We start from the raw sequence: 13142 nt of genomic DNA on the forward strand, positions 1-13142 counted from the left end.
TTCTCTGACGATAGCTCGGCCGAGAAGGTGACCAGCTTGGCCTGAAGATCCTCCATGCGCTTGAACGTGTTGAGGAGTTCCACCGCCGGGGAAACCGCTCTGGTAATCCTGGTGTCAAGGGTGAAAAAGCAGCGCGCATAAGAGGATGAAACAACAGCGCCCAATTTTAAACCCTAGAACCTTTCCCCTTCAGCTTTTTGCCTCGATACCCTAGACAAAAGCTTTTTCAAAAATGCAGTCCCTTTTTGGCTTCGGGTGTTGTTGGACCGAGGCCTATAACACTCTTTGGCACTGGTTTTGCGCGAACCGAGGCCTATAGTTGTCTTTGGCTTCGAGTGTTAGCTAAACTGAGGCATAAAACTTGGCTGGAATTGCAAAAATGCCACCGCGCCATTTTATGTTTCGGTTCTTGGCCAAACGAGGCATATAAGGCGAGGTAAAAAGGAAATTTTGCACTAGTGCACCTTAATTAATTAAAAATCACATGCATCGTAGGTGCAGTGGTTGCTTTGTGTGGTGGTGAATGTTTAGTGAATCAATGCATTGCCCTTTCATCTTTTCCGCAACATGCTTCCACTTAGACATAACGACAACCCTTTAACTTTCTCTATTCATTTGCTTCATCTCATTCATCCAAAATGTTCATCTTTCTCACCCACTCTCAACACTTCATCATTATCACCCCCACATTTGTGCTTAATTTGAATTGCGTTAAGGAAGCTAATCTACTATAAATGATAGCTTCTGATGCAAAGGGTTACTCTTGAATTTGCATTGTAGAAGCATAGTTGTTGAGAACACTCCGCATCTTCTACGCTTATTTGAGAGGTCACTTGGCTAATTTTCTCCTCCATCTCCTCTAGCCACCTTCAATATCATAACACCAATTTTCTACTCCATCTTCATCAAACCTCCATTGTCGAGAGTACTTCATGGAACTCCTTTCATTTTCGCTGCACTTCATCTCTTTCTCGGTGTCCTCCATGGATTTCCTTCCACTTCAACACCAAGGACGTCCATCAAATGGTATCTAGAGCCATACAAGCCTTGGTGCATCCATCCTCTTGGTTTGGGTGAGGTTCTTGGTCCATACTTGTGTTTGTCTTCATTTTTTCGTGTTGTTCTCTTCTTCTCCATTATCTTCTTCAAGTTTTTTGTTGTTTCTTCTTGATTTGGCTGTTTTCTACCGATTGTCATTGAGGCTACATGAATCTTGTTGATTCAAATTGTAGTACTCCTTGCTTCAATGGTGTTAATGCATTTTTAGGTTCCATTTTCTGATTTCTAGCACTTGTTATTTGATTCCTTGATGTTTTTCTTCATTTTAATTTGTGCATCTTTTAATTTTTAGTTCCTTATGTTGTGTTTTGTCTTAAGTCATGTTTAAGCACTTTATATCATCTTTATTTTCGTTCATATGCTGAATTCTGCACTTGCTTGATGAAAACCAAGTCCTACATCACACACTTGAGCTATGAACTTCAAGTGATGATTGTGGATGTGTAAGGCAAAGGGCTCACTATTTTTCATCCATTTCACCGATTGGATTCATGCTTTTAAGTGTCTAAGATGTTCTTCTGTGTTCATGCTTGATTTTAGTTCATAATCAAGTTCTTTAGCTTTGCTTTCCATAGAACACTTCCATAATTTCAGAGAGCATTTATGCTCCAGTTTTCCTCTATTTTCTAGTAAATCACTGACTCTATTTTTGATTTATCGTGAGTAACTGTGTGCACCAAAATTCAATATGATTTTTTCCTCATTTAGCTAACATCTAGACGAAAAATACAAAAAAAAATCATTCAAAAATGTTGAGTACAAAAAAAATGAAAAATCACACAAGTTGATGTTGATGTTTACGTTTCCCGACACTGTAGTTTTCGAATTTCACTATTTCATTGTTGTTCTATACGTTTTCATGTGTTTTTAGTGCTCGTTTTCACCAGATTTTTAGCTTGAGTGTATGCTCTTTCCATCAACGGGTCGGGCTGAAACGGGCCGGATTGGCCCGTTTTGCCATCCCTAGTAAAAACCTTAGCTTGGAGCACAAAGAAACTTATGGGCCATTGGCTGGAACAGTCTCCAAGCTGCTCTTTTTTTTTAGGCACATGCTCTTGCCATGTAGCATGCTCCTAATGGATAGGATTAATGACCATGTGACATGCTCCTAGTGGAGATGAGTAATTGCCTTGTGTCCTTCTCTAATGGAGAGGATTTTTGCCTTGGTCTCCAAGTTTGTAGAATTAGGGTTTTGTATCTCCATTTTGTGAGACACCTTTAGGGTTACCTAAACAAGTAAAGGTGTCTCCCCCATGTAAAAATTACCTTTGAATTTGAGTATTGTTATGTTGTTAATTTTTAACTATATTACTCATCTTAGGCCACCAAAGGCTAGAGCACCCCTTTTAGGTTTCCTCTAGCCACCCTTCCTTAAGAGTTGGCCCAACCTCTCTTGAGAGAACTCAAACACCTCTTTAGTCTCTCCCCATTGCTTGAGTCATATAGCCTGGAGGAGGAGCTATCATCACATAACATCAAAACCACCATATGTGCACCATATTTCTACCACTATCAAGCTTCCGCAAACCACCACCCATTTGGGAGTCACCCCTTGTCTTGAGTCATATAACTTAGAGGAGTTTATCCCATTGAATATAATCTATAACAATAAAATGGAAAACCTACTCCAACCACTGGTTTTTGCTACGAATTCTGGTGCATCATCCCCCATTAACAATTTAGAACCATTCAATGAGTTAGAAATAGACACATGCCACAAACCTAACGACAATAAAATAGCTTAGTTATAACCACACCAAGATAAATGGATACTAAAACAAAATTCAAATACCTACTCCAAGTTTGATCTTTGCCTCAGCCAAAATGATGACAACAATTTCAAAATTATCATTTGCTCTCCAATTGTTATAAATTTCGTGCAATACAAATCCCACAACGTACAAGTAACATACCAAAACTACATAATGAAGATTTGGTCCACATCAATTAATCAAATTCACGACATTGATTAATAGATCATTTAAAAATTGATACTAACCTCAAATCCCTCATATGAAATACAATATTACTCCTAATTTTGTGCACCACACCAATAACATCTTGAAACAACCACATATGCATTAAGTTAATACAAATATGTCAAAAAGTTTTAAACTTGAAAGCCTTTAGCGGAATACTTGAAATTAATTGTTCTTTTATAGTTATTTCTCCTATAAAGAATAACTAAAAAGGGTGATTGTATACCTGATATTGTCCTTGGTTGGTTAAAATTTTAAAATTATGCATTATATAACTTTTTTCCTCAACCAACTTATCTTCCCACAAACCTAAATATTCCTTCTTATCCATTGTAGAGGAATCACCCTAACCCTGAAAGAAGTACAATTCATCGAAAAAACAAATTCTATCAAAGAATAAATTTAATAAAAAGATTAAACAACACATTTCATTTACCTTTTCATCCATCAAAATCATCTACAAATCTGTATTACAATCATGGTTTTGAATAGACCACAAGTCTTTTATCCTAAGAGCTAGTTTGAGCGTCTCTCTCTTTCCATCAATGCCACTAATCAAATCCAATTTCCTGGCCATTCTAACCAATATCTTAAAGTGATACAAAAACATTAGAAAATAAGACTTTTAAAAACACACAAAAAAAGGAAATGTAGAAGGAGAGCTTTGCAAGATGAAGAATCTATAAAAGTGTAGCCTACAAATAGAAAAATCGAAACTTCATTATACCTCAAAAAAAAAAAAAAGCACATCACCACTGTCAGAAAGTACTATAAACACATTACAAAAAAGATTGATCGAAAGTTCAATATACCTAGGGATGGCAACGGGGCGGGGCGGGTACGGGTATCATGATCCCATCCCCATCTCCATAATAAAAATTCATCCCCATCCCCATCCCCAAACCCAACGGGTATACAACTTTTGACTCATCCCCATCCCCACCGGGTAACGGGTATTTTCTTATACCCATACCCATACCCATTTTTTTATTGTTCCATATATCAATTAAATATTTTTTATAAAAAAAATTTAAAAATCACACCAACGGAATCATGATACTATCAAAATATTCAATATTAAAATAACATACTCTTTTTGATTTTCATGATGTCAAATATTAAGAAAAATATTATAATAGTATAAATCTCAAATTAAAGTATCAAATAACAACTAAATAAAATTCAAATAATTATATAAAAGCTAAAAAATTACACATTACTAAAATTTTATAATAACCAAAATATTTATTAATTTTACAAATGATCAGGGGTTTCATTTGCATTCGATCCACCTACACATAGAAAAAAAATGAAAAATTAGATATGATATAATAATTGAAATTGAAAATTTTAATTACTAGAATATAATGTACCTTCTTCATCAGATTCATTTTCACTCATGAGAACATCTTTTCCTTTTAATTTTTTAACACCTACAAACACCAAATGTAGAATATTAGATGAGAATTCACAAAAAATACTAACAAAAAATATTAATAAATTTGAGTAACTTACCTAGATGGTTTGAGTTCCATATCCAACTTCTTGTACACATCAAAGCCTCTATAGTAATATGATGAAGTCGACTACGGTGAGAAGTTAATATCTGACCACCAGTACTAAAAGCAGATTTAGAAGCTACAGTTGTTATTGGAATAGCTAAAACATCCCTTGCAATTGCTTGAAGGGTTGGAAACTTTAACCCATTTGTTTTCCACCATGATAGGATATCAAATTCTTGTGTAACCGGCAAATTATCTTCTTCCAAGTAATAATCCAACTCTGTTTTCATAACTGTAGTTCTAGATTTTTTCTTTTTTGCCATAAACTCTAAAAATTCATTCGCATCATTATCAACATCCTTTCCCAACTCCAATGATGTAACTCTATAAGAAGAAGTTTCATTCTTTTTTGATTGATATTCCAAAACCAAATCATAGCACATTTGACGAATCCTACTAAGTTTCAGATCAAAATCATTACCATACAATTTATAAAAATAATATTCTAACATGTCCATCTTGTACCTTGGATCTAAAACTGAAGCAATTGCCAATATGTTATATAACAAAAAACAAAGAGAATGAGAAATATGTTATATATATATATATATATATATATATATATATATTATATTATATTATATTATATTATATATTATATTACTATGTATATATATATTATATGTGTGGATATCTTATGTTTATATATATATATATAATTATTTATATATATTATATTATATTATATATTATATTATTATTACTATGTATATATATTATATGTGTGGATATCTTATGTTTATATATATATATATATATATATATATATATATATATATATATATATATATATTTTTTTTATAGATATATATTTATTTTAAGTATATATTATATTATATTATATAATAATATAAATATAATAATATATATTATATTATTATGTATATATATTATATGTATATGCGTAGATATTTTATGCTTTTATATATATATATATATATATATATATATTTCTTTTAAATTTTTATAAATTTGTAATGTTATAAATTTATTTATAAAAGATCTCACTAGTTAAATGATTAATTTGTTTTATACGTATATATTATATATATTATTATGTATATATATATTATATGTATATTATATTATATTATATTATATTATATTACATGTATATGTGTAAATATATATATATATATATATATATATATATATATATATAAAAGTATATTTTATTTATATGTATATATACTATATTATATTATATTATATTATATTATATTATATTATATTATATTATATTTTATGTGTAAATATATTATTTATTTATATATATTTTTTAGATTATTTAATAAATTATAAATAGTTTAGTAATTTAAGCGGGGACGGGTATTTGGGCGGGTATATATATATCCCCATCCCCATCCCCAGTTGAAAATTTCGGGTATTACCCATACCCATATCCATACCCAGTCAAAGCGGGGATTCCCCGTCAAAACGGGGACGGGTTCGGGTGATACCCACGGGCACGGGTTTATTTGCCATCTCTAAATATACCTCTTTAGAAAGAAACACACCACCATTGTCTCAAAGTAATACAAAAACAATACAAAATAAGACTGTTAGAAGCACACAAAAAATTAAAAAGAAAAGGTAGCCTAGAATAACACATAGAAGTACCGAAAAAAAAAACAAAAGATATATGGAAGGAGAGGTTAGAAAGATCAATAATATTACATACAAAAATTACTTCACAATCAACTGAAAAAACTAGAAACTTAGATAAGTAGAATACCTCACAACCTAACAAAACAACCTCACAATATGCGAAAAACGGGAAATGACAAAAGCCAAATGAAAAACACGAAATGAAACTTGTAGAAGTCTCGGTGTATTATCTTTTCTTGAACTTCCATCCATCAATCAATCACCAACATTCTTCGAGCTATAGAGAGAAAGGCGAGAAAAGTAAAAGGACACCAAAACCGAAGAAATGTTTTGCATCTTCATGGTTCCCAAAACTGGTTGATGGGTATAATATTAAACTGATGAAACCAATGGGGAAAGGACTTAAAAACCTAAAAAATGGACACTTGTTAAAATAGTAAGAGGGTAGATGAGTAAATTTAGTGAACGTTTGTTTGTTTATATTGTTATAGATTTGGTATTTTGAAAATCATTTTATCAGAAATTATGTTTTGACATAGGTGCCTCCTCCATCTTACCAAAGTGTGGTTGGAATGAGATGGGTCATGAAAAACATCCATAGCTAATAAATTCAGTTGTGAAACTTTATCTTTTCCTTTCACATAATTAGGACTATTTATCAATGCTAATCAAAGAAAGGAAACAACCTACAACCTATCCTTAAAACGATGAGGAAGAAACAAAGGGGTTCGAAGAGCAAACTCGTATCACATGCTATGAGACTTTGCGCAGTTAAATTTGTGCTACTATCAATTACTTTATTGTTCACATGGTTGAAAAGGAGAAAAATCTACTAGGCAAGATGGGATATGTAAGCCTAAGGAAGTAGGTGGTTTAAGGTTAAAACATGTAAATTTGTTTAATAAGACCTTATTAGGTAAATGGGGATGGGGATTGCTTCAGCAACACAATTCCTTATGGTGTGCAAGGTACTAAAATCAAAGTATGGTGAAGGGAATGAAGTTAGACCAAAAGAGAGCAACAACAAAGGAATTTTTGTGAGAAGTATAACTGAGTTTATATATTGTTAGAGCAAAAGAATAAGGGAATGGGAAGGAGGAACCTGGTAGTGGTATAAGTAGTTAGATAAGATGGAATGTCCATTATTCATCTATTGGTGCTTCTGCCTTGGACTGTTCATGTGTAAACAAATCAAATTAGGCGATGGACTTGGATTTTCAAGATTATAATTAGATGATTGATTTTGGGAATGAAGATTATAAATTTGTTTTATGACATTATTTATAAATATGGTATTTTGATCATAGATAGTGTATGAGGATTGAGTAATTCTGGTACCACTTATATGTTGTATTGTTTATTTTTGAAGAAAATATTTTCTTATTTTATTGTGGAAATTTAGTTTAACTTTGTATGAAGTTTATAATTTTCTAATTATTCCAAGTGGAATGTAAATCTTATATCAGAAGTTATTCACTTTTTAAAATTTAATTTTTAGAAAATATCATTTTTGTCCTAAATCAACTCTCAATTTCAATTGATTGGTTAAACTCGCACAAAATAAGAAGAAGAAAAAATCCTTATAGAAAAGGACGAAAATAAGGCACTTTCTATAGATGCAAAGAAGCTATTCTACGTTGTTTTTTACTAGAATAAAAGGATACAAAAAGCACTAATTAGATATACGAGGCGGAGTTACTAACTATATAAAGAAATAATAATAAAAGGGTTTTGAATATGAAATTTAGCAGCAGTGGCACTCCTTTCCAAAAATAAAGGTTAAGTGGACCACTGGTGATCCATCTGTTTATCAGAGGATGATAGGCTTCCTAACACGTAAATGAGAAAAGTATTTAATGCCAAATAGAGGGAAAAGAAAAATAAAAGAAAAGTTCAAAGAAAAGGACTTGCACCGATAAAGGAAGGAGAGGGAGAAAATCATCATCCTTGGCCAACAAACATGAACGAAACACTTCCCCACTCCATTTTATCTCATCCATCCATACCCTATGGTCTAAACACTCACCACACAAACACACCAATCATTTGGTCAACAATTGCTTCTTCATGCTTCTGTTACCCAAAATATCACCCAATCTTTTTTCTCTGGGCAGGCACAACATCATAGTCTCTTCACAATCTTCATAGGAATCACATAACGAGATAGGTAAAATATCTTGTGTTATTTAGTCAACGTATAATTTTGGAAATTTCAGAAAACGAAAATTATCCCACAGGTAACAGGTTGTTCAAGTTTGCTAATTTAATAGTGAGTGTTGACTTTGTTCTTTTTACCAATATTCCAACATGGTCTAAAAAGGTAGGCACCTCGAATTGAAATGTCTGTTAGAAAGGTGTGGATATTATGGCCAATGGTTTCATACTTTCCGTAAGAAACCCACCCAGTCTAACATAACGAACGACGTTAATATAGTACACACAAAGTGATGGAGACGAATAGGAGCAGTTTTATTTGTTCCTCATATTCATCATTGTACTGTAGTGAAAGTAAACTCTATCACGAGCCTTTTTAAATTGCAACCACAGGATGTATTCCCAAGAAGAAATACACATGTGGAGGCAAAAGTATCGTCTGTTCTTGAATACAATTCTACTAAAAGTAAGAGATAATTAGAACAGCTTAATGAATCAGAATCCAATTAAAGGTCGAAATCGTATTACAAATCATTCCGCAGGCATTGATTTGGTAATTTCTTATAAATTATGAGGACTAGTTGTTCAATACTGCTAATCAAAAGCATACAGATGCTCTGGGACAAAAAGAACCAGTGCAGTCAGGGAGCTAAAATTGGTAGAGACAAATATATAAGACACAATTCTATTGCGGATAACACTGTATGGTACATAGTTAGAAACAATGACACGAGCAACAAACTGAAATCCCTAATAATTGTTTAGTGCCTATCTCATGTTAACTTAAGATCATTCCCTCCCAGATGAGGGCGGAGGCAAACACGGACTTCATGCTCTTCTGGTCCCACGCGATGTTTCGGCACAAGGATCTCAAGCACTGATCCTGGTCCGTCATAGTATGCTTCTATGTTGGCATCTTCAGGAATTCGGGTTGAAAGAGGGATTTCTCGGACAAACTCTCCAGGAGGGCAGTGCTCTGACGATGGATCTGTAAGTTTGAATGTCCTGTCATGTCTCTTGATGAAAGGTTTTCGAGATGTGCTCATACAGGAAACCTTTATGATACCGTGAGTCAGAGTGTTCCTCCACGAAACTTTCACACTTGGAAGATCTACAAAGGGCAGACTGATGATAATCAAGTAACCTTGTTCATCCTCGTAGATAGTTTTAGCAGCTGTAACAGGTCCATAAACACTCTTTATCACCCCGCTGAAGTCATTTAACCAGTGTGGTTCACTAGGGTGCATTTCTATATCTGGAAGACGATCAGATGGAGGATTAACAGCCAAGTAACATTCTTCTTCATTCCCGTGAGGGAAAAAGTCCTTCCTCTTCTTGCTGCTGACAGGAGAGAGGTCCAACCCATCGCCATTACTGTGGTTAGACAGATGAGTTGACAAATTCAGCCCAGATCCATTAAGCAGTTTCTTCGGGTGAGCATTGGGACCATTCTTGATTGAGGGAGGTGGTCTCTCAAGCTCAAAGTCCGTGTTGGGAAGAGTTCTCCATGAACTGAAATCACTTGCTTCTGGTGGGATTGTGAAATTCAAATCTCGCCCCGTGAGTTCTATCCACCTTTTTCGATCATCCTCGTCCAGGGTCATCAGATTGGGTGCGGAAACAACCTCAATGCCGTGCACACACTGAGGGTTTGACAATCCTCTATAATGCTTTCGCTGCATCCTGTGGGATCGAGCAAAACCCTTGTCAACACTAAAGGGAAAGGGACGCTCCCCTTGACGGGAATGCCCATTCATGTAACTCCTCAGCTGCATCTTACCCAACGCATTCTCAGGCCTCTCCTTGAAAACCCACATGTACATGTTTTCCATGTCATGTTGAACCATGAAAACATCAAGCTTCAGATCAGATTTATCGAACCCAGAAACACCGTTACTGTCCCTGACAATCTTGGCCTTAGACTTATCATTCAGAGAAGGCTTAAAGTAAAAACTGAAGAAAAACCAAGCACCCCATATGCTATCAACGCGTTTCGCGCACTTCCTTCCAGCTTTGGGCAGATTAATAAAACTCTCAGTCTCGTACCCTTGAGTGCCAAGACCAACATCAAGAATATCACAGGGCTCAGAATTCCACGGCTGCGGAGGAGGGCTGCGCTCGGCTGAGAGGGGCAGGTTGATATCGGGCGGACGAGAGAGTATGATTTGGCGATTCATCTCCAAATCCAGTTCCTCATGAGAAGATGCACTTGAGTCCATTGACAAGAGCGTGGAAGGGTGGTGATTCTCCATTGACAAAGAAGCGAGACCCATGCTATCTCATCTCGGTGATGAGTTTTATTGCTGGTTCGTACAATATTGCCATCCCAAAAACAATTCAACAAAACAACCTTATAAACACCTTCATCATATCAATCCCCACTATATCTCCCCTCCATCAAACCCCTAGATTTATCAATTGAGTTGGAAAAAACAAGAGAGAGAAAAATCAACAAATCCAACCTATTGAAAATAATAATTGTTCTATTTTTCTAATAAATCAATAAAAAAAATAGATCTGAACGAGAAGCAGAACGAGAAGAATAAGAAAGAGCAGAGGTAACGAATTAACTATCCATCTAGCTATCTAAATATAACAAAGAGAGTGATTCCTCTTCGATCTCCAGAAGAGAGGAAGAGATTTCGAAAACGCTAGAGGGGAATTATATTTAATCCTATTCCAGGTAACTCGAAAATCCCTCGAAAATCAGGGGGAAAGCACTGAATGAAAAGCATGAAATCCATGAGAGAACAGAAAAGTAGGTTTTGAAAGAGAGGGAGATCTTGAAGTAACAATTATTACCTTTTGGGATAAGCATCGGAAAATCGAGAAGAGGAACCTCCATAGCCGACGATGATGCACTTCGTCATATCATCGACAACCATGTTTTCTACACACTCTCCTCCAGAGTATTTCCCCCTATTTTGATTTCCCCAGATGAAAACCCTAATAATTATAAAAATAAAACTACAGTGTTGTTGGCGTGGGAGAGAAGAAGAGTGTGGGTGGGGTGGGGTGTGGAATGGGAGTGGAGAGAGAAAGAAGAAGCGAAGGCGAGGGTGTGATTATAAGGAGAAGTTCGTAGGTTAAAGCCTCCACTGGATACAACCACCCTCCTGGACCACCGTTTGTTTACGGTGACGGTGCACTTTTCTGTCTTTAGCTTTTCATTACATTTACAGTTACACTCCAATTTTAACTTCTCTTCTAACTCCTATATCTCCCTACACCGCGTTCGATATTTATTACCACCTTTTCATCTCACTCTCTTCTTTCCGTGAGAGATTATTCACACGTTTTATGTATTATTAATACAAAAATTATTATTATAAAATTAATAGCTTATCCACTCAAATAAAATTTTAATATTCTTACTGATTTTAGGATTAATCCCAAATCACAAGTGTTAACCAGCATCGACAAATTTAAAAAATAAAATAAAAAGTTAGTCTTAAAACGTATTTATTAATAACCAACCATACACCATCGAAGAGGAAAGATGTCTGGTAATGGTAAAAAAAGTTATCCACAAAATATTCTTTTTATAAGAATTATAATTTTTTTTAGGTAATTATTTTTTACAAAATTATAAAATTTGCAAGTATTTCATATAAAATTTGTTGTAGAAAGTGTTTTACACAAAATATTTTGTAAAAAATTTTGGTAACAATTTCTTGCAATTTTTTTTTCACAATAAAAATTTGTAAGTATTTCCTACGAAAAAAAATTTCAAAACAAAATTGGCAGAAAATATAAGTTTTTTTTAGTAGTACAAGTTAATTATGATTATTTTTCTATTGATATTGTTAAAACATGACAATTCACTCATATAGAAACATTTCTAAATTTGAAGATTTTGTCTAATAAGTCTAGCTTGATTTTGATGATAATAAATAATATCAAGTTTTTGTTATCAGATTCACATCTCAAACCTTACAATACACGTAATTAAGAAACCTAGACATAAAGATCACAAACAAAACTAGAAGACATCCATAAATAACTAGGAATTCCTAAAACAGTGAACAATATATATTGGAATTAAAAATATATTTAATCCTTGGAATTATCATGAATGTATATTTACACAGAGAAAGATAATTACAAGTTATCTAAGCTAAATAGTTGTACAAATTTATAAGATATTTTGCATAAGTATTCCTTATGTAGTTAATTGAATATCGATGCAATGGTTTAGGATTGTCGAAATATTGGATAAAACACAATAATTTTAATTAATGCATAAAAAAGATTAAATTTATTTGTACTATCAATTAAGTATATCATTACCTCATTTCAACCTCTTTGAATAGCAGCATTGCCAATGGTTGTCATTCATTACATAACATAGTATTCACACTCATATGAGTCGCTTTGTTTATTAAACTACAAATATGAATACCAACACAATTATAAGTAATTGAGGAAGAAAAGGAAGAAAACAATGATAAAAATACCTAACCTTGAAGGACAACCGTGTAAACTTTTTTTTATTTTATAGTTTATCTATCTTTCAATTATTATATATGGTTAATGGACAAAAAAAAGACACTAATTAGTGTCAATGTATATAAGAATGAAAGAACATAAATTTGATATTCTTACCAATCAAGTATTTGTTTCAAATATTGGGGATTTCTTGTGCAATAAGAAAAACCATACAATAGTGTGATCAATGAGGGAAATCACAAGTAATCGCAAGTGACATCTGAATTGAAAATAATCATTGTTAAATTTGAAAATGGTGGATTATAATTAGAAGACAACAAATTATACTTAC

General features: G+C 33.5%; 1 protein-coding gene across 2 annotated transcripts; it reads right to left on the minus strand.

Moving 5' to 3' along the window:
- Window positions 1-8889: 8889 nt before the first annotated feature.
- Window positions 8890-11430, minus strand: LOC114190583. 2 transcript variants are annotated; one of them, XM_028079529.1, is made up of 2 exons: window positions 11165-11430; window positions 8890-10767 (listed from the first exon to the last, which is right to left on the minus strand). In XM_028079529.1, the coding sequence occupies exon 2, from the start codon at window positions 10633-10635 to the stop codon at window positions 9136-9138; it is 1500 nt and encodes a 499-aa protein (XP_027935330.1). In that variant the 5' UTR covers window positions 10636-10767; window positions 11165-11430; the 3' UTR covers window positions 8890-9135. The 2 variants fall into 2 exon arrangements, with proteins under 2 accessions (XP_027935330.1, XP_027935331.1); XM_028079530.1 differs by having other exon boundaries at window positions 8890-10665; window positions 11165-11413.
- Between the last annotated feature and the right edge of the window lie 1712 nt (window positions 11431-13142).

This window comes from Vigna unguiculata, chromosome 7 (assembly GCF_004118075.2).
Source record: "Vigna unguiculata cultivar IT97K-499-35 chromosome 7, ASM411807v1, whole genome shotgun sequence".
Classification (NCBI taxonomy): Eukaryota; Viridiplantae; Streptophyta; class Magnoliopsida; order Fabales; family Fabaceae; genus Vigna; species Vigna unguiculata.

What these genes read in the sequence shown, in the direction of transcription:
- LOC114190583 (XM_028079529.1), bottom strand. Translation starts at nt 10,635, where the DNA reads ATGGGTCTCGCTTCTTTGTCAATGGAGAATCACCACCCTTCCACGCTC.